Source organism: Silurus aristotelis (assembly GCF_946808225.1).
Source record: "Silurus aristotelis genome assembly, chromosome: 1".
NCBI lineage: Eukaryota > Metazoa > Chordata > Actinopteri > Siluriformes > Siluridae > Silurus > Silurus aristotelis.
In genome coordinates this window covers 10,224,454-10,243,007 of record NC_139574.1, presented here as the reverse complement: position 1 = coordinate 10,243,007, position 18,554 = coordinate 10,224,454, and the positions used below count along the sequence as shown (strand labels likewise).

Below are 18,554 nucleotides of genomic sequence, written 5' to 3'. Positions count from 1 at the left end.
AGCATCTCACTGTAATTGACCCAATAAAAGCAGGAAGAGACGGGCATCCGAGGCGCTCGCGATGGAGGACGACGGAAGGGAGAACAAAGACGCCCACAAAATACGAAAACTTGAATTAATAGAGATGAATCATGCGGCGGGTTTGAGCTGTTTTCCAGCTCAGCGCAACTCTGTCAGGCGAATAAATGATGTTTAAGCATTTAGTATAATAGGTGTAGAAAAGTACAGACTTGTTGCGTGCCGTATATTCGCCAGAATTTCTATAGATGGAGATCGCTGCCGGCTGTGCACCTGCAAACTCCTTGTGATTTCCGAGCATGCAATTTTGAGCAGGCGTGTATCGCTCGACACTAAAATCAGCTACAGGAGAAAAAAAGTAATACAACTTTATTAGCTAAAGTGTTTTTTTGTTGTTTGTTTTTTTTTTTTTTTTTACAGGTGTTTCCATGCCCTGATGGATGGTAATGCTCTTTAGGCATGGCCACTCCAACATTTGGTTGAACAAAAGGTTTGTCAAGGTCAATATTTGTCACTTCAATACACACCACATCACCTTCACACCCTTCCTGCAACCTTTTTAACAGTCTGGTGTAAATAAGACTTCCCTGCACGGTATTGTAATGTTTTTTTGCATGCTGCACGTCTCTGTTTTGACTCCACCATACCGAGTTTTCGCCACAGTGGGAGTTAAAAATCCCCAAAGTCATTATTGTCTCCTCTTAAGGTGCCCCGGCTCGCTACGATCTGTGGGTAATGAGCTGGCACCCGGGCCGAGGTTCAATTATTCTCACTGACGGAGTGATTTCTCACTTGAAGGAGCCGGGCATGGAGCACACTCGCTAATTCCAATCAGGACTTAACACGCTCATAATCACCTGCCTGGAAAAACAAAGAGCAACAGACAGAAATAGAAGAGAGAAGAAAAAATGAGGGGCGAAAATAAACAGTGGTGAAAAAACCGAGGTGGCACGGTGAAGTGTAAGAAAAGAAGGTTGTTTTCCATGGACATAGAGCTCCCTGTCCAAATACAGAGGAAATAAGGGGAAAAAAGAAGAAAAATAAGAAGAAGGGAAAGTGGTGAGTAGGACAGAAAATGAAGAAAAAGAAGTAGAAGGAAAGAACAGAGAAGGAATGTAAAGCAAGAGGAAAGTTGAAGAAGGATTTTGAGAGGAAAAGTGAAGAAGATCTGGTGGAAAAGATGAAAATTAGAATCCTATTATTCTCTGATAGAGTGCTAAAGCCCCTGCACCACAATCATTCTGAAGGAAAATGAGGTAGTGGAGCAGGGGTAATCTCACATGGAGAAATGAAGTGAAGAACTTGAAATGAAAGACACACTGGTGTGGTACAGAACTCCATCAAAACTAAACAATAAATAAAGGCTGAAATATGATGTGTTGTATATTTGGACTGAAACAAAAAGAGAAAATAAACACTATTTCCTCAAAAAAGTGTTCAAATGATTGAATTATTTATTTAGCACCGACTCCATATTCTCCGTGCTCGGGTGATTTTTTTTTATTTTTATTTTTTTTTTTTTTAGATTTTATCCCTGCACTTGGCAAAGGTTTGTTTACATTTCTGATCAATGAAGGAAAGTGTTTTACAAGGACCTTTTCAGACCTACATGCCGCTCGGGCAATTTTGTATTTTTTTTTTGGCTTTCTGGTTCATTTAATTATGTGCAGCATGAAAGCTCTTTGAAGGTATATGTCTGAGTGCCACTGTGTTTGATTTAGGGGATTTTTTTTAATGACCTGGCAACTGCAATTTTTGTGGATAATAAAAAACAAAAAAACAAATTCAGTTTGGTTCCAACCGGACCAGGTGTGTATCATTACATCTGTGGTATAAAAAAAAAACTTTGAGTTTATGCAGTTGCACGACTTGGACCACAAAATCAACAGCTTGTTTAATAGCATGAGGAGATCTCACATGAAAGAAGTCAGATTCAATCCATGGTTATATGCCGGATCATTGAAAAAATCCTTATTAATTAAAAATCCCTCTGAATTTGATGCGGATTGTTTTAGATTTTCCATATTTCTTCATGCTAAAAAGCAATGGCGCAGATTCTTTTACATTACTAAACTAAAACCACTTCCATAGTCTAAAGGTCAAATTTATTCATCCATCTATAAATGTCTGTCGTTCATCCCCTTTATCTACTCGTCCTAGAGCCGCTACCCATCCCTCCACTCTCAATTCTCCCGTTCCCCTGTACTTTTTGCATTTCTCTCCGGCTTTCTCGTTGTATCTCGCTCCCTCTATCTCTCCGAGCAGAATAAATGAAGCCAGGTCTCACAGGAAAAGTAAGCCTTTAGAGAACCTGGTCAGTCCTTCTGCTGTGCTAATGAGATAAGAGCCAAACTCAGTCCACCTCGAGAACTGGAGAGAGAACACAAGGAGAGGGGGGGGGGGGGGGGGGCAACACAATTCTCTTTTAGCTCAGTTCACATCTATTCAATTCAATTTAATTCAGTTTTAATTGCATAGCGCTTTTTAGCGGTGAGCAGTAACGAAGTAAATGTAATTCGTTAATATGCGTAAATAGCTTTTTCACGTATCTGTACTTTACACGGGGTATTTCTTTTTGGAGACACTTTTACTTCACTACATTTCAAAGTCAAATATCTTAATTTCCACTCTGTTTTCTGATTGGCGCTTGCTGGTATCTACTTATAACCAAAATGCAGTTCAGTGAAGTTCACATCCATGAACCTCCTCCTTGGCCTTCCTCTTTTCCTCCTTCCTGGTGGCTCCATCCTCAGCATTCTCCTACCAAATTATAGTACTTTGGATACTTAAGTACATTTAAAGGGAAATACTTTTGTACTTTTACTTGAGTCATAATTTTATTTACTGTATCTCTACATTTACTAAAGTACATATCTTATGTTCTCTGTCTCAAAGCAGCATTACAGAGATAAAGTGGTTATAAAAGAATGTATAAGTTTGTCCCTAATAAGTGAGCCAGTGGTGACTGTGGTCCCTGAGATGGTATGCGGAAGAAACATTGAGAGGAACCAGACTCAAAAGGGAACCCATCCTCATCTGGTTGGCACTGAATGTCCATTTATCACAGTCCCATCATTGTGTGCAGTGACAGGTGCTTAAATGCAACCTGTGATCCATGAGACAATGTAGTAGACTGTTAAAACCAATTAAAGGTTGAATCCATCCTCAAAGTTATTGAGATGATCAGTAACTTCACAGATCTTTAAAAAAAAAAAAATAAATCAGCGACTGTCACATAACATGATAAGCTATGAGATTCTCAATGCTGACTGTAATTTGAAGGTTCGGTCAGTAAAACAGAGTCACCCTGAAAGCTAGTAACACTTTAGTTCACCTTGGTCTTCAAATTTAATGTATGAAACATGTACACACTTGTGCATGTGTGGGTAAGCGTGTGGAGGTCAGTGAGCAGGACTAGGCTATGTTAAAGGCTCTGGCAGCTCAGTGGAGCAGAACAGCTTCTCTTCACCACCTCCTGTCATACTCTTATCCTCATACAGGTGCAGAGAGTGAGATTCTGCATGCACTATGCTGTGTGACCGTAGACATACATGATGTTGCAGTAGGAGGCCAAGGACATTACAAACTGAGAGGAGGAGAACGCGAGTCTCTCCCCATCATTGTATGATCCAAGAAAATCCAGAAAGACAACCCACAGCTACAGGCAGCAAAGTAAAATTGAGCGATTACACACATTTCGTGAAATCTTTAGATAATTCACTGACAAGTGGAATAGGGCGGAGCAGGAAATAGGTAAAGTGTTTTATTAAGGCGTCTGTACAGCACATCGCTGCGTACTGCTGGTTTAGAAGCAGTGTCACTATTTTCCAGTGGATTGTGTTCTTTTGTTGGTCATTTACACCTGGTACGCACAGCATCTCCTGATGCTTGGCTACAGCTGAGGTGTAGACAAAATGAAAAATAATGAGATAAATAGGGAGAAGGTGTGAGAGAGAAAAAAAAAAAAAGCAAGAAAGAAGATTTAGTGGAGTGTTTGTGTGGAAGCTGGCCGACATCTTTTAAACACTCGCCAGTGTACTTTCACAAAAACAAACTGCAAATGTAATTGGGTTTAGCTATTTACAAGGATAAATGGGGGGATTGGAGTGTGAGCTTGTATTTTGTGTGTGCGTGTGTGTGTGTGTGTGTGTGTGTGTGTGTGTGTGTGTGTGTGGTGCAGGCCTGCTAGCAGCAAAAAACAAAGCAGCTAGTTAATTAAGGTAGGCAAAGCTAGGCTTCAACGCACGCTGCTCTGAGGGAGCTTCTCTCTAGTGGGCTGCCATTTGCACTGTGAATAATCACTGCGTGTGCATGTGTGTGTGTGTGTGTGTCCGTCCAAGTCTTTCAATGGAGTATAGAAGTAGAGGATTTTTGCCAATTTTTTTTTTGCTATCAGAAGAGACACAGGTGTATGAAAAGATTAGACAGTAAATAGAGATATGAGTCGCTTTCACAGAAAAGTTTGAAGTGGCAGGAGTCTGACAATCCAGCAGGATAAATCAGTTAGTTCTTTCTTATACAGTTCAAGGACTAAAAGCCAAATTCTTTTATAAATATTTAGAGGTCGACCGATAGTGGATTTTACCGACACTGAAAGTTTATAGAATGGATACTGGATAAAAACAAACGTAACACTCAATGTAAAATAGCACTGAACTTTATTCCAAAAAATAAATAAAAAAATGTTGTTTAATTGTACTGAATCAGAAAATGTGCTAAATGGAATGAATAAATATAATTATAGAATGAATACATTCTAAATTATACATATAGCACTCTCTGCAGTGCACAGTCTCGTGTAAGAACAAACAGCACGTGGCATCACATATTCGCCTCTAGAGGCCGCTTTCATAATAACAGCGGACCGTAAGCTGGAAAAACTATCGTTTTTTTGTCCCAGCAATTAACTATTGGTGTCAATTAATAGTTTTTGAGCTCTATTATACAGATCACAGAGGCACATATCAGCTTACACAATAGCACTGGGTTATTAGAAGGTAATGGTTGTTCTATAGGCAAACTAACATTCCTGCAACGTTCCAAAAATGTTTCATCAGTTTCCTGATCACTAATATCATGGAAGCGTTTATAAGGTTTATAAACACTACAGAGTTAAACCCAGGAAACATGACCTGAATGTTCTAGACAACCAAATGTTTCTAAACATTATATTCGAGCCTGATTTGTAGCGACATTACACAGGCATTGACACTTGTAAACATCCCAACAGGGAAACCGTTATCATACACCATATGTTAGTTATTGTGGAAAATTGATTTTAGCCAAATGACCAATAACTGCTTGAGTTACAAAACAAATGAAGACAGTCTGTTACTCCTTTCGTCAATTTTTTAGTCGTTTTATGGCTTTGCTAGCTTGGTGATAATTCGTTGAGAGATCATACCAACCCTTTTGGTGTTTTCTCGCCAGAAAAATCAGCTGCAAGAGTGTAATACTCCAGCCATTTGGAATTTTGCAATTGAACTGCGGTCACTGCTCTGAAATAATTATAACGTGAACATTTCCATAACCTAAAGCTGTTATCTGATGTACAGCTTACAGATATATAGTGTGTATGAGTGTGTGTGTATGTTTGAGTGGCTGAGTGGTTCTGTTGTGTTTGTGTGCTCGAGTTTACAGAGCTCATTCCACTTGACTGGGCAGTTAGAGCCTGCAGCAAGGAAACAGCTCTCTCTGCCTGTGTGGCCCAGACAGCCAGCCCACCTGCTGGACAACTCAACTTCACCCCCCCTCCCCCCCACACCCACCCCAACCAGCACACACACACAAACCTTCCTATAAAGAAGGAGAATAATCAGATACATTAACTGACACCATAAAACCAGCCACCAAAATTAGCCCTGACATCTCCTTCCATTTCTAAGATTAAAACAAATGAATAAATCTATTTTGGCTCGTCTTTCATGCTGGAAAGCAAAGCAGGACACCGGACTCTATACAGCCTGGTGTTCTGTTTTCATCAGGATAATTAAGGCTTGGACAAGGTGCTCAACTCATGGACAAAACCCAGGACTGTTCCATGTCTCTTTTCTTCTTTTTCTTTCTTGCTTGCTTGCTCACTAACCTCATTTATGCTCTGCTCAGTTCAGTTAAAGCTCACTTCTGGTTCCTTTATGACATTATAAAAAGCCGAGTTTAGCTGAAACTGAGGCCAATCAGATTGTTGAGAAAAAAAAAAAATCTTCATTTGGCAGTCGGAATGACTGACAGCTCTGCCATTTCGGTGCCTTGATTAACACAGTCGCTGCGGTCCTGTCCACTGAAGTAAACTTTATATAATGGATTGCTTGGGCAGAGCATAGCAACCAGGTCAATGTCTACCAAGGCTGTGTGTTAAAGTAATGACTGTTCTGGCACTCAGGGTTCAATGAGTACGGCTTTTAAACTGTGCTGTTACAACTCAAGGTGAACAGGCATTTGGAACACTTCAGTCAAGGCCAGAATGCGGCGCTTAGTATTGACTACGAGTCCACACGCAAATGTCAATACGCATTCACCGTGCTCGCGGTACGATATACGGCTGCCGTTCAGTACTTTCACCAAAACAAAAACACCTCCTCTTTGACAAGATTTCACAACATGCACAAGGGCAGAGTAGAAAAACTTTCCAATGTGTTGCCATTCAAATCGGAATATACAAAAGTGTTGTTTAAGTTGCAATGATTCCCAGCATGTTGAATGAAACACAAACAAACCTCCTTAAGTTCGTCAGTGGTTTGATTCGGGAGCTGAGTGTGAGTAAAATGGACTAGTGCCATGGTGGATGAAGTACACAAACCGCAACTAGGGTTAAAGAAAAGATACACTGTAAAATATGACTCCAGTAAAAGTGCTCCCTTTAAACGTTCACTTGAGTAATAGTGCCAAAGTATTTGCCTTTAAATGTACTTAAGTATCCAGATTACTATGATTTATTATAGCTATAATGTTCCTATTATCATTTTTGCCACAAGACTCTTTGCTTAATTAAGTAACTCTGTTACTCTTAACATCTATTAATACATTGATATTAAGGAGTCAAACACTGATTGATATCTAATTAACTATCATAAGGCCAAAACCTTCTTTACAACTAACTTTCTTTCGGCTTCTCCCATTAGGGGTCGCCACTGCGGATCATCCGCATGTTTGATTTGGCACATGTTTTTACGCTGGATGCCCTTCCTAACACAACCCTCCCCATTTATCCGGGCTTGGGACCGGCACTAAGAGTGCACTGGCTTGTGCAACCCTAATGGCTGGGGTTGGTTTCCCGACCGGGGATCGAACCCGGGGCCGCAGCGGTGAGAGCGCCTCATCCTTACCACTAGACCACCAGGGAACTTAAAACCTTCTTTACAACTATTTCCAGAAATTTGTACAAACAAGGCCACAAGTGTTGTGAAAACTCAGGAGTTTCTTTATCATTAATTCCTCTTAAAATGTCCTTCATGCTGTTGAACTGACACTGAACTGTATGCTCGTGCAAAATAGATACCAGAAAATGTAGTTGAGTAAAGAGCAACATATTTGACTTTGAAATGTAGTGAAGTAAAAGTCTCCCCAAATGGAAATACTTCAGTGAAATAAACAAATGTAAAAAAGCTACTTAAGTACAGTAATCAATTTAATTGACTACGTTACTGTCCACCGCTGAATCCAAGCCACTAAACCCTTTTTCCCCCTCCAACAACGTTGTTAGAAAAAGGTGTTGTTTCCGAGCTCGTATTAATCTCAGTTACCATAGTTTCAGATCTGGAACTAAAAGCCGCAAACCCTCCCATGACAACAACTCGAAAGTGTTATTTTAATGACTATTAATATGAAACATGGACAGTAATAGAGGGTTTGATTACATATCAAAGTGGGTCAAGTTGAAATACGGCGACTCGCTGGATTGAAGAGGATAGAGAAACGAAAGCGAATAATAACGATCTCGGAGATGCTACACGCTCGCAACGAAAGGCTCCGAGCAACTGAAACATGCGTCTTTCATCTTAATCATTATCTCTGCAAGGATTGGAGTTTTGATAGCAGCAAAAAATATGATCAAAGCCAGAAATAAAACTTGTCACATCCTGAACAATTGTCTTTTTTTTTTTTTTTTTTTTTTGTTTTTTTTACATTTTCACCAGAAAGATCCTGCATCTATTTCATCAAAAGATGTACGTATGCGAATAGTAGTGTATCTCGATCCCTTTTTTATATATATATATATATATATATAAGAAATAAAGAAAAATAGTTGTATTTTACCTCTGGGATTTTATTTATATGTAAATACAGAGACGGCAGCTGAAACTCGAGAAACTGCTGTGACCCATTTGGGAGCTTTTACTGTGAGAGACTATACAAGATGTCCTTAGGAGTCGTCTCCGTGCAAGAAATGCAGAGTGGAAGGAATAGACGGGGCATTAAGAGTATTTGTTGTTGTATATGGCATATCATTCCCTGGGCAAAATCTTTGTGATATTGTACAATACTATTATAATTCCTGTGGATTTATTTGATCCGTGTTTCGCTTTAGACTGATCAATGTTTCAGGTCAATGTTTCAGTCAAAGTTCTTTATTTACTGAATTTGCATTAGAAACTCCTTTTTGGACCAAGACAACTAACACCAGCAGAGGAAAAAAAATAAAAATAACGCTTTATAAACGACCTTCCATCTCTTATGCACACCCCAAACTTCCCTTAATTGACGTTGTGAAACCTGACATGGGAATTAACGTAAAAAAAAAGTTCAACACAGTATAATCACATTACTTGATGCCTGACCCCCTGAGATTGGATTACTTTTACACATGTTGCTGCACATTTCCTAGTTCAAATGCTTCCAGGTGGTGTTGGATCTGTGCAAAAGGGGTTTAGAAAACAGCTTGAAAACTAAACCGAACTCTCGGTGTCAGCAATGCGGGGTCAGGAGAAAACGGCAAGTGTGCAAATAGTCTTCACTTGACTCAAACACCTTCACGCAACTCTTACTCCTATTCCCTGCATGAGAAAACATGGCCACACAAACATTTCTATATCTGTTACACACACACACACTCACTTCAGAGCCTGCAGTTGCAAATGACCCAGAAGCTTCACCGCCTGCCCCCTTAACACTCAACCTGTGTCCATTACACACTCATTACACAGTGTGTCCTCAGGCTCCGCCACACACACACACACACACACACACACACATTTATAGAAGCTTTTGCAGCATGCTCACATTCCTATTCTACATCACAATTCAGAATGTTCAACAAACTATTTTTATTACATCACCATAATGCGATGTAACGACCTAGTGTGACGTTTTTCTTCTTCCTCTGCTTTTCCACTCATCTTTAAACTGGAATTGATAATTAAACTGGATGAATATCTGTATGTAACATTCTATTTTCATTGTATTGAACTCTCAGGGTCAGATATACTAACTTATACCTGTATGTACATAATTTAATTGGATTCATTTTTTATTTGTAGAGCGCTAAAAAAAAAAAAAGGACATTATCTCAAATGCAGCTTTACGAACATAAAGCGGTAATAAAAGAATGTATAAGTCTGTTCCTTGTAATTGTGAGTTTAACCTTAATGAATGAACCATTAAGTGACTGTGAAAAGGCAAAACTTTTTGAAATGGCATGAGAAGGAAACCTTGAGAGGAACCAGGCTCAAAAAGGAACCCATTCTCATCTGAGTGGAACCGAATGTCCATTCATTACAGTTCACCACATAAACCAATGAGCCGACTAAAGCCAAATTTTTGAGCCAATGAGCAAACGAAGCACGATCTCATGGCTACATTGCACAAAACACTCGACTGACTGATTCCTACTCTTTCTGTATGCGTGCACTAAAACTTTCACCAATAATGACGGCCTGTTGTGGGTGGGATTTTGTCCGCCCTCTAAATAAAAAAAATAAAAAACAGGTGTAGATTAGCGTTATGATTGTTGCTCTGAGTTTTATAGGCGGTGTTAGCAGGTGCTCCGGTTTCCTTCGCAATTGTTCTACTTATGCCAGGACATGCTGTTTTTGTTATGTGTCCTTTAATAACGTCTGTCAAATTTGGCTGCTTTTGTAACACAGAGTTGAGAATCCTCTTCATAGCACAAGCGTCCGGAAACATGTACATGAATTTCCTAACGTCTAACAGAGAAAACCTCACGTTACAGAGACACTGTTGATTTTCCAAATATTATAGAAACTGGACTTGGTCGTTAAGAAAATACATGGTAGTTTTAATGCTCTGACCGCAGTTTACATGTTCTGACATGAGTGCCTTTATGTAAAAAGGCGTTTATTTATTATACAACACTGTACAAGATCTTTAGTTCCGAGTTCCGACTATTTTCACTATTTTAAAAGGACAATTTGCACCTCACACAAAGCGTATTTAGCAGGCAGTCCCAGGCAGGATCCGGCTCCAGTGCTGATAATCGAATTGTTTCAATGTCGCATAAAAAAAAAAAAATAAAACCTGGAACAGTGACGTTTGCAGACTGTGGCGCACTGTGTGTGAACAGTTCTAGTGCGATGTAGTCTTATGTGTACGCTAACCAGGTATAACATTATAACATTGACAGGTGAAGTGAATAAAACTCTTCATCATCGCATGAGATTTTCATTGGCAGTGACGAGGATGGACAGGATTAGAAATTAGTTTATTAGATGGACAGCGCATGTAGGACGTTTTGGAGACACGGTGAGGGAGGGGAGATTGAGATGGTTTGGACATGTAAAGAGGAAGGGCATGGGGTATATCAGAAGGAGAATGCTGAGGATGGAGCCACCAGGAAGGAGGAAAAGAGGAAGACCAAGGAGGAGGTTTGTGGATGTGGTAAGGGAAGACATGCAGGTTGCAGTTGGTTTGAAAGAGGCAGCTGTAAAGGAAGGGGGGTATGGAAACGATTGATCCACTGTGGCGACCCCTAATAGGAGCAGCCGAAAGATGATGATCTCTTCATCATGGCACCTGTAAGTGGATGGAATATATTCATTAAATGAATTTGACAAGGGACAAATTATGCTGACTAGACGACTTGGTCAGAGCATCTCCAAAACTGCAGCTCTTGTAGGGTTTCCTGGTCTGCAGTGTTTAGTATCTATTAAAAGTGGTCCAAGGAAGGAACAGTGGTAAACCGGCGACAGGGTCATGGGCGGCCTCAAGACTCATTGATGCACATGAGGAGTGAAGACTGGTCCAACAGACGAGCTCCTGTAGCTCAAACTGCTGAAGAAGTTAATGCTGTTAGTGCTCGACAAGTCTGGACTGTTTTAGCAGCAAATGAGGAACCATCAGAATACAAGGCAGGTGGTCATAATGTTATGCCTGATCAGTGGACATAAATGTTTTCCTGGACGATCTATGTATGTACTGTATTCTGCTTGTTTCCAAATGATGTTAACCATAGCGAATGTATCGTACCCGAGAAGAGGCAACTAGAAATCTCTCAAGCAGAACAACAAATTGGAAAACAAAATAGATGCCTGGATAAACAAGTCATTATGAACAAAGGATTGAACTAATTGCATTCATTCCATTGCAAAAGGCCTTGAATATGTATGTGTGTGTCAGTGTAATGATTTAATTAGCCCCGATATGAAGACATCTCATTCATGGTTCGTTGCACGATACGAACGTCAACAGATTCTTCAGACAGGAAGAAAAAGAGAAAACATCAGGACCAACACATGTCACTAAAACCCTCTCTTACTTTACAGCAGGCTTCAATTAGACAAGTAGATAATTAGAATCAAGTTTGATCTCATCAGCATCATTCTTCGCCCTCCCATTTACGAGGTCTTTTCCGCCGCACGTGAAACGTGTACTACAGGCAGCGAGAAGATCGAGTCATTGACTTAATGAGGCGGCTTATTCAAAACCTATAAAACAGGCCACAACATTATGTCAATAGAATTAAGGGGCAATTAAAGGTCTGTGAGAAATCAGCAGAGAAACATCGAACCGTGGCATCTCGCTCAAGTGGAAAGGCTGGGTCGCACTCTCCGTGAGCCAACTGTAAAATGGTAATGGCACATTAAACTGTAGATGGCATTAAAAACGCAATCGCTCATAAATGTGAGAAAGCCAAGAGGGACGACGACGGTGCGTGCGCCAGCCTCCGCTCGGATTTTAAAAAGCCTATTTGCCTAAGTAGAAAAGAGGAGCGGTGAAAGAGAAATCGGGGGAGTCGGGCAGAGATTGAGACACAGATCCGAACTCAAAGAAAGAGCGTGTGAGAGGTGTGTGTTTGGGGTCAGGCTGTTCTGTAACAGAGCATGGCTGTAATAAATTAGGCTGTCAGCTCGAGCCTGGGCCTTGACTGACTGTTTCTCCGAATCGAGCTACCAGCCAGCAGCCGGCTTCACATCCAGCCAGGACTCTCTCCATACCATGCCACAGCTTTAATGATGATGCACGAGCCAAAGTGGGCCTCTTCTACCGCAAAGCACACACATGCGCGCTGCCACCGTACGCAGGTGTGTGTGTGTGTGTGTGTGTGTGTGTGTGTGTGTGTGTGTGTGTGTGTAGGAGAGCAGGGGAACGAGAGGGTGAAATGGATCCTGGCAGCTCGAGAAAATCGATTGTGAAAATTAATAAGTGAATTCCCTCCAGCGTACTCCGCGCTTCCAACGACTCAATCTCCGTTTTCGCACCTCTCCTTTTTCATTCCGCTCCTTTATGGGTTTCAAACGCCCGCCCACACACCTCGAGACGGCTCTGCTGAAGGACTGACGGGGCCGAGAGCAAGTGTGTGTTGAGAGTCGGAGAGGAGGCTATTAGATGGGTTGAACCAGTCAAAACTAGTAGAGTGTGGTGCTCTCGCACAAGGTCATAGAAATTGTCCCCTGTACTTCCGTAGACTTTGTCTTGTTATTACTGTCGTTCTTTGTTCCTCTGTACCAGGTATTTAACCACAGTTCTCTCGCTGACTTCTATACGAGTGTGAAGTGTTGGTCTGTGTTATTGGAACGTATCGAGAGCTACAATCACTCATCAGTGGAGACGTTATAGAGCCGAACTAAGAGCAGCACGCCGGACTGGTTACGGTTTTAGTACCTGCTCTTGGCGTTCGAGCCAGCGGTCCACCATGGGATGGTTGGCACTGAGGGATAAGCGTGCACCTTCTCTGTGAAACTGGTTGGCCCATGCTGCAGTGTCACGCGGGAGACTGCGGTACCCAGCCGGTCCTTTCACCTGGAGGAATGCACACAACACACCAAATGATTGAATGGTATCTTCAGTAAATCCACATACGGGTCTCCTAATGACACTTTGATTCATTCAGCCTTTTTTCTAATTAACCGCTCCGAGATATAAAAAAAAATAGACTGTTTCACTGCTGCGGTGAAATGATCTATGCTTGACATAAAATAATAAATATAAAATACAGTAATGCCACCTGCGGATATGAAAGACACTCGCCAAGCTGAGCTTTTATTAGCAATATTATGATTGGCGGGCCAAGGAGGCTTGTTTTGGACCAGAGCCCTACAAAGACACGTTCGTTCCAGCCAGGTCTCCGACATGCACTCATTCCTTCCCTCGCTAATTAACCGCATTACACGCTGCTAATTCGCACCGCGGCTGTAGTGTTATTTCATCTGGAGGTGAAATCAAATGCCCTGAAGTGCAGGCATCTCCACTTTTTCACTGTATGCAGCAAACCGACAGGTTAGTTTCGCACACCGGGGGCCTCGGCCTAGAAAGTCCGCAGAGCAAAGCGGCTTGTGGCTACAGACGTCGTCGCGTTAAAAACAAAAACGGCTCCAGTTGTAGAATCAGACGATCCACGTGACGAGCTTTGCACAGAGCGGAGGAAAGGTGACCTATATGGGGCATGTGGTAATGAAAAGCAGCTGAGAATGTGAAGAAACGGCTCATCGTGGCTGCTGATCATCATCCCAGTCCTTCTCAGAGCTTGGGATCATAAAAGAAGCCTGCCTATTAATTTTTACGACATAATAAATGACACGAATACACGGGCATGGAGAATATAAATCAGTGGGGGGAAAAAAGGGTGGATCTGATGTCCACTGTCTCTGCTACTAGTACTCAAGCAGACAGCAGGAAATAGCAAAGGCAAGCTCTCCTATAGAGAGGTGAGGGGTTTATAAGTCTAGTCTTATTAATCAAGGCATCCCCAGATGTGTGTCTTATACTCAAATATCTGTCCAGGTCTGAGAAGAAGCGTCTCTACTTGCAGTTTAACCCTCGTGCTGATCAGTGTCACATAGCAAAAGCTTTTAGTGATGGAATTATTCGTGGAAGACCAGTCAGCTGGCAAAAAAACCCCAAAAAAACAGAAAAGCACAAAGATACCTCTTTATATAGCGCACATCTGGATTTTCATGAAAAATATGCAGCTGATGTATATTTGCAGGAAATCCCCAGGAGCCATACCTATAGACTATACCGGCTCAATCATAAAGACATCAGGAGCACATTAACTCCAAGCTCACATTGTTTCACAAACCAAATTTCCATTTGCCTATTTCCACCAAAACACTACAGGACAGGCTGAATATAAAACCTGGGCATTATCAAACACGACCAGACCTTGCAAACACTATCTGAGTCTCCAACAACATAAACAACCCTCTGCTTTAAAAGTGGAAAAATGTAAAACACCTCGAATCAGTCTCAGTGAAATGATTCAGGGATTATGGAGTCCCTGACATGCGGCGTGCTTTTAAATAGGATTACGAGCAAAAACAGCGAGCGAGGCGCGCTAATCTCATCGCAAGTTGCCGTGTCGCATCCAGATTACAGCATCCGCCCCTCTGCCTTCTCTTTCGTTCGCTATATTACCATTTCTAAGAGACTGAAGAGTTGTCATCGCTGAGAAAAGAGGGCCATTTTGCCAGAATAATTAGCCTCTTCTTCACTAGTTTGCCATGAGGAGGGTCGAGGGAAGAGAGAGCGATGGAGCATCTTCTAAGATTCATTAAGAGCCAAAGGCACTGACCTCCAAAGTGAGCCGCACAACAAAGCAAACGTTAGCACTACAAAGGAGCACGTCTCCGTTCTGCACAGCACAGAGAAACGGTTTAAGGGATTCACTATAAGACGAGTTGCACAACCTCGGTCCTAACGTGTTTTTGTGAGGCCCAGATGAGTGAGACGGCAGATGTTCACGGAAAAGTGAAAGCCAGAATGCAGCATGCCTTCTATAGGCTATGAAATAGGCCATGTGCAAAAAATCAGTGGTCACGTTGTCTCTCAGTAGTCTTAAACAAATAGAGTTATAAATACAGTCCCAATCGAGATAGTCTAGAAGGGTGAAAAGGGGGTGTGTCGAAATAAAATACTTATCAAATCAAGAAAATCGGGGAAAGCCAAACTTTTGCAAGCTGAGCAGGAATTTGTGGAAAGGTTATAGAACTTTATTAAAAAAATTCATAAATGAGGCCTGATATCCATCTGCCTTTATACAATTTCATATAAAAAACAATATGGATCAATAAGGAGCATCTTTTTGTGGCTTTTTTTTTTTTTTTACCTTGCGCTCCAAACTGTTGGTTCCACTGGTGGTGTTGGATTTGAGGAAACCGGCCGTTGTGGACCAGCGTGTCGGGTTCTTCCTGGATGGCTCCTCTGGTTGGATTGGTGTCTCTGGCAGACCCACAAGAGCCGGATCACTACTGCGCCTTACTTGCAGACGCATGTCTGAGAAAGAAAAAGACACAGAGAGGATTAATATCACATTTTTCCTCCTAATATGTAGCTGTCTCATTGCAACAATAGGTACCCTATTCAGGCTAGAGGAGGAGCGCATGTCCTACACGGCCGTGCTGATTCTACCCACAGCTCTTCAGCTCGACTGCTTTGTTTCCCTGCAGATAGCCCATCTCAATTCCGCGCTCACATAGGACGGCAAAGCAGCGGTATACTCATGTCAGACACAAAGCCTGGCCCCTTACAGCTTACAGAAAAAAGCCTCGACAATGGTGATCTTTGAGCTGTGCTTTAGCCTCCTACCCTGAACAGAGAGACCCAGAGAGTAGGATGAAGACAGTGGAGGAAAATAAAAACGGCGAGACGTGTCTCTGAAGTGGTGAGGTGTAATGGACTTGAACTGCAGGTCAGGTACGAGAGGTCCAGCCTGGCACTAAGACTGACGTGCTCTTTCACACAAAGATTTCTTTTTTCGCACAGGAAACTGCTTACGGCATGTCTGCGATGACCAGCAGCAATGAAATAAAGATTTTTAAATTACCTGTGATATAAGCTATAAATAGAAGTCATAAACCTCGGGGTCAGACGTGCAGAGAGCACGCATACCCACAGGCCATGATCAGAATTATTTTCAATTTACTAGCAGAATTGATTTTGATATTCATTCAGAGAGTCTGGAAAGCAGTGCAACTGGCTCAGTGTTTACAATATGACAAGCAATGCACAACCAACTAAATCACGCTTCTGTGTACTGTGTGCTTCCCAATAGGCATGGCCTTCATGTACGTTAGTAACAAAAAAAAGGACATGTCCTCTATTTATCGTTCACAGTAGAAGGGGAGGGTGTATTCACGGAGCCTAGCGATGGCAGCATGGCCTATTTATTTGGCAGTACAAAAGTAATATATTCAGAGCTTGGCTTGTGCAAGGATGAGGGCGTGGCCCATCACTGTATTAGGAAAGGAGGCATAATCCTGCCGTTTATCACGCTCAATAAAGGAGACGAGGCCTCCTTCTTTTTCAGTCCTGGTCAAAAAGCCATGGTAGCTCTGTCAATCCTTCTGAACTGTAGAACAAACACTAAATCCCATTTTATCAGATTAGATTCGGCTTCATTTTTTTTTTTTTTTAAGGTTTTCGTGTAATTTATTCTGTATCAAATACGCAAGCAGATAAATTGTACTTCTAATTCAACATAATGCTGAGGATCATATGCACAGTTTCTCCTGAGAGCAAAAATATGCATCAGACAGGGCATGCAAATACATACATACATACATACAAACAAATACAGCGTTATAAAACTCATTAGGTATGTGGGGGTTTAAAATGAAGGGAATAGGTAGCTTAGTGGGGTAAGGCATTTGACTTTGGATCTAAGCTCATGAATTCAAATCCAGGCCACACCAAAAGTCACTCCTGGGCCCCTGAGTAAGGCCCTCAACCCCATAGCTGCTCAGTTGTATCAATAAGATGAAAGAAGGACAACGTACAAGACTTATAGTTTGTAGAAAGAAGATATTGATAAGACTTGAGAACCCAGCTATTCATTTCGAGACCTGGAGTGTCCCGGGATTTTCTTTAACCTCTTGGAATCATCACAGACGTTGACCTGCATCGTTCAGAGAGCTTATTCGGACATTCAAATGGGACAGTCTCAATTTCACAGCCTGATAATGATGCCTAGGTAGCAGGTGCATTTCAAATTAAACTCAGGGATCAGTGTGATAGTTTGAAGTTTCCATTAGTACTGGCACATTCGACACTTTTTCACTGTGGAGCTGAATAGTTATAGCTGTGGAATCACACTGGCTGGTAAGAAAAGGTACGCTTTATTTTCCTTAGTTGTGCACTGTTCATTTAAAAAACAGAAACCTCAGATAAGGCACGTAGCAATGAATGAGTCAGAGATGGCATCGCAGGGTAATAATCAAGGGCAGCTTGTTCCTTATGCTTGTATAAATATTCTACAGTAATCAGAATCACAATCAGGTTTATTGGCCAAGACTGTTGACACACAAGGAATTTTGTTCCAGCTGTTGGTGAGACTTGAGAAGTACAAACATTAATGACACTATACATTTAGCTTATAGACAGACTAAAGGTTTTACTGAGACAGACAAACTTAACCCACATAGTGACTGGGCAAAAACACATTCATTCTAAAGAATATGGACACCAAACTATCATACACATATACACATAATTTTAACCTTTTATAACACTATTACCTCTTGTTTTCTGGGAAGGTTTTCCACTAGATTTTGGAGTGTGACTCTGGGGATTGGTGTTCATTCAGCAGATTAGTATGATCAGAGAATGATTTTGGTGAGAAGGTCTGGAGTGAAGTCAGTGATTTTTTAATACATCCTAAAGATGTTCAGTAAGATTCTGGTCACAGCTCTGCAGGACACAGGTTCTTCCACTTCACCCATAACAAACTGCACATTCATTAGCTTCGCTTTGTGCATAGGAGCATCATCATTTCTGGGCCTCTAAATTCCCAAAATAGGGTAATTGGAATTCTACAGCATACAAAGACATTATAGACAATTTCTTTGATGGTTACAGTTCAGAAAAGAACCACATATAGACGTGATGATGAGATATCTATTTACAATACAAAATGGTCACAAAACCATAAGATTTAGTTCCTTCAGCCACTAGAGCGTTAGTAATGGCAGGTACTGAGGTGGGTGAGGTGAGAAGGCCTGGGGTGCAGTCAGCAATTAACATTTTTCCCCAAAGGCATTCAATAGGGTTTAGGTTATAGCAGCCCACTCAATATCTTTCACTCTAAACCATGTAAACCATTTGTTACATTGCACACAGGCATTTTTAATGCTGGAACAGATTTGGGT

At 41.4% G+C, this 18,554-nt stretch overlaps 1 protein-coding gene and 1 long non-coding RNA gene across 7 annotated transcripts in view; one reads left to right on the top strand and one right to left on the bottom strand.

Moving 5' to 3' along the window:
- Nucleotides 1-18,554, bottom strand: part of pard3aa (par-3 family cell polarity regulator alpha, a) — a 395,018-nt gene that overhangs the window by 214,554 nt on the left and 161,910 nt on the right. For 5 of the 6 annotated variants that reach the window (XR_014534054.1, XM_083544220.1, XM_083544221.1 and 2 more), the window contains exons 4-5: nucleotides 15,518-15,684; nucleotides 13,075-13,212 (exon numbers count right to left, since the gene is read on the bottom strand). Coding sequence is in view for 5 of the 6 variants with exons in the window: in XM_083544220.1 (XP_083400346.1) it covers nucleotides 13,075-13,212; nucleotides 15,518-15,684 (305 nt within the window). In the remaining variant the exon portion in view is untranslated. The remainder of the gene's footprint in view (nucleotides 1-13,074; nucleotides 13,213-15,517; nucleotides 15,685-18,554) is intronic. The other variant, XM_083544222.1, reaches the window with a different exon arrangement.
- Nucleotides 7,708-13,004, top strand: LOC310730843. Its single transcript, XR_014534980.1, has 2 exons — nucleotides 7,708-9,581; nucleotides 9,633-13,004. It is a non-coding gene; the product is annotated as an uncharacterized lncRNA (long non-coding RNA).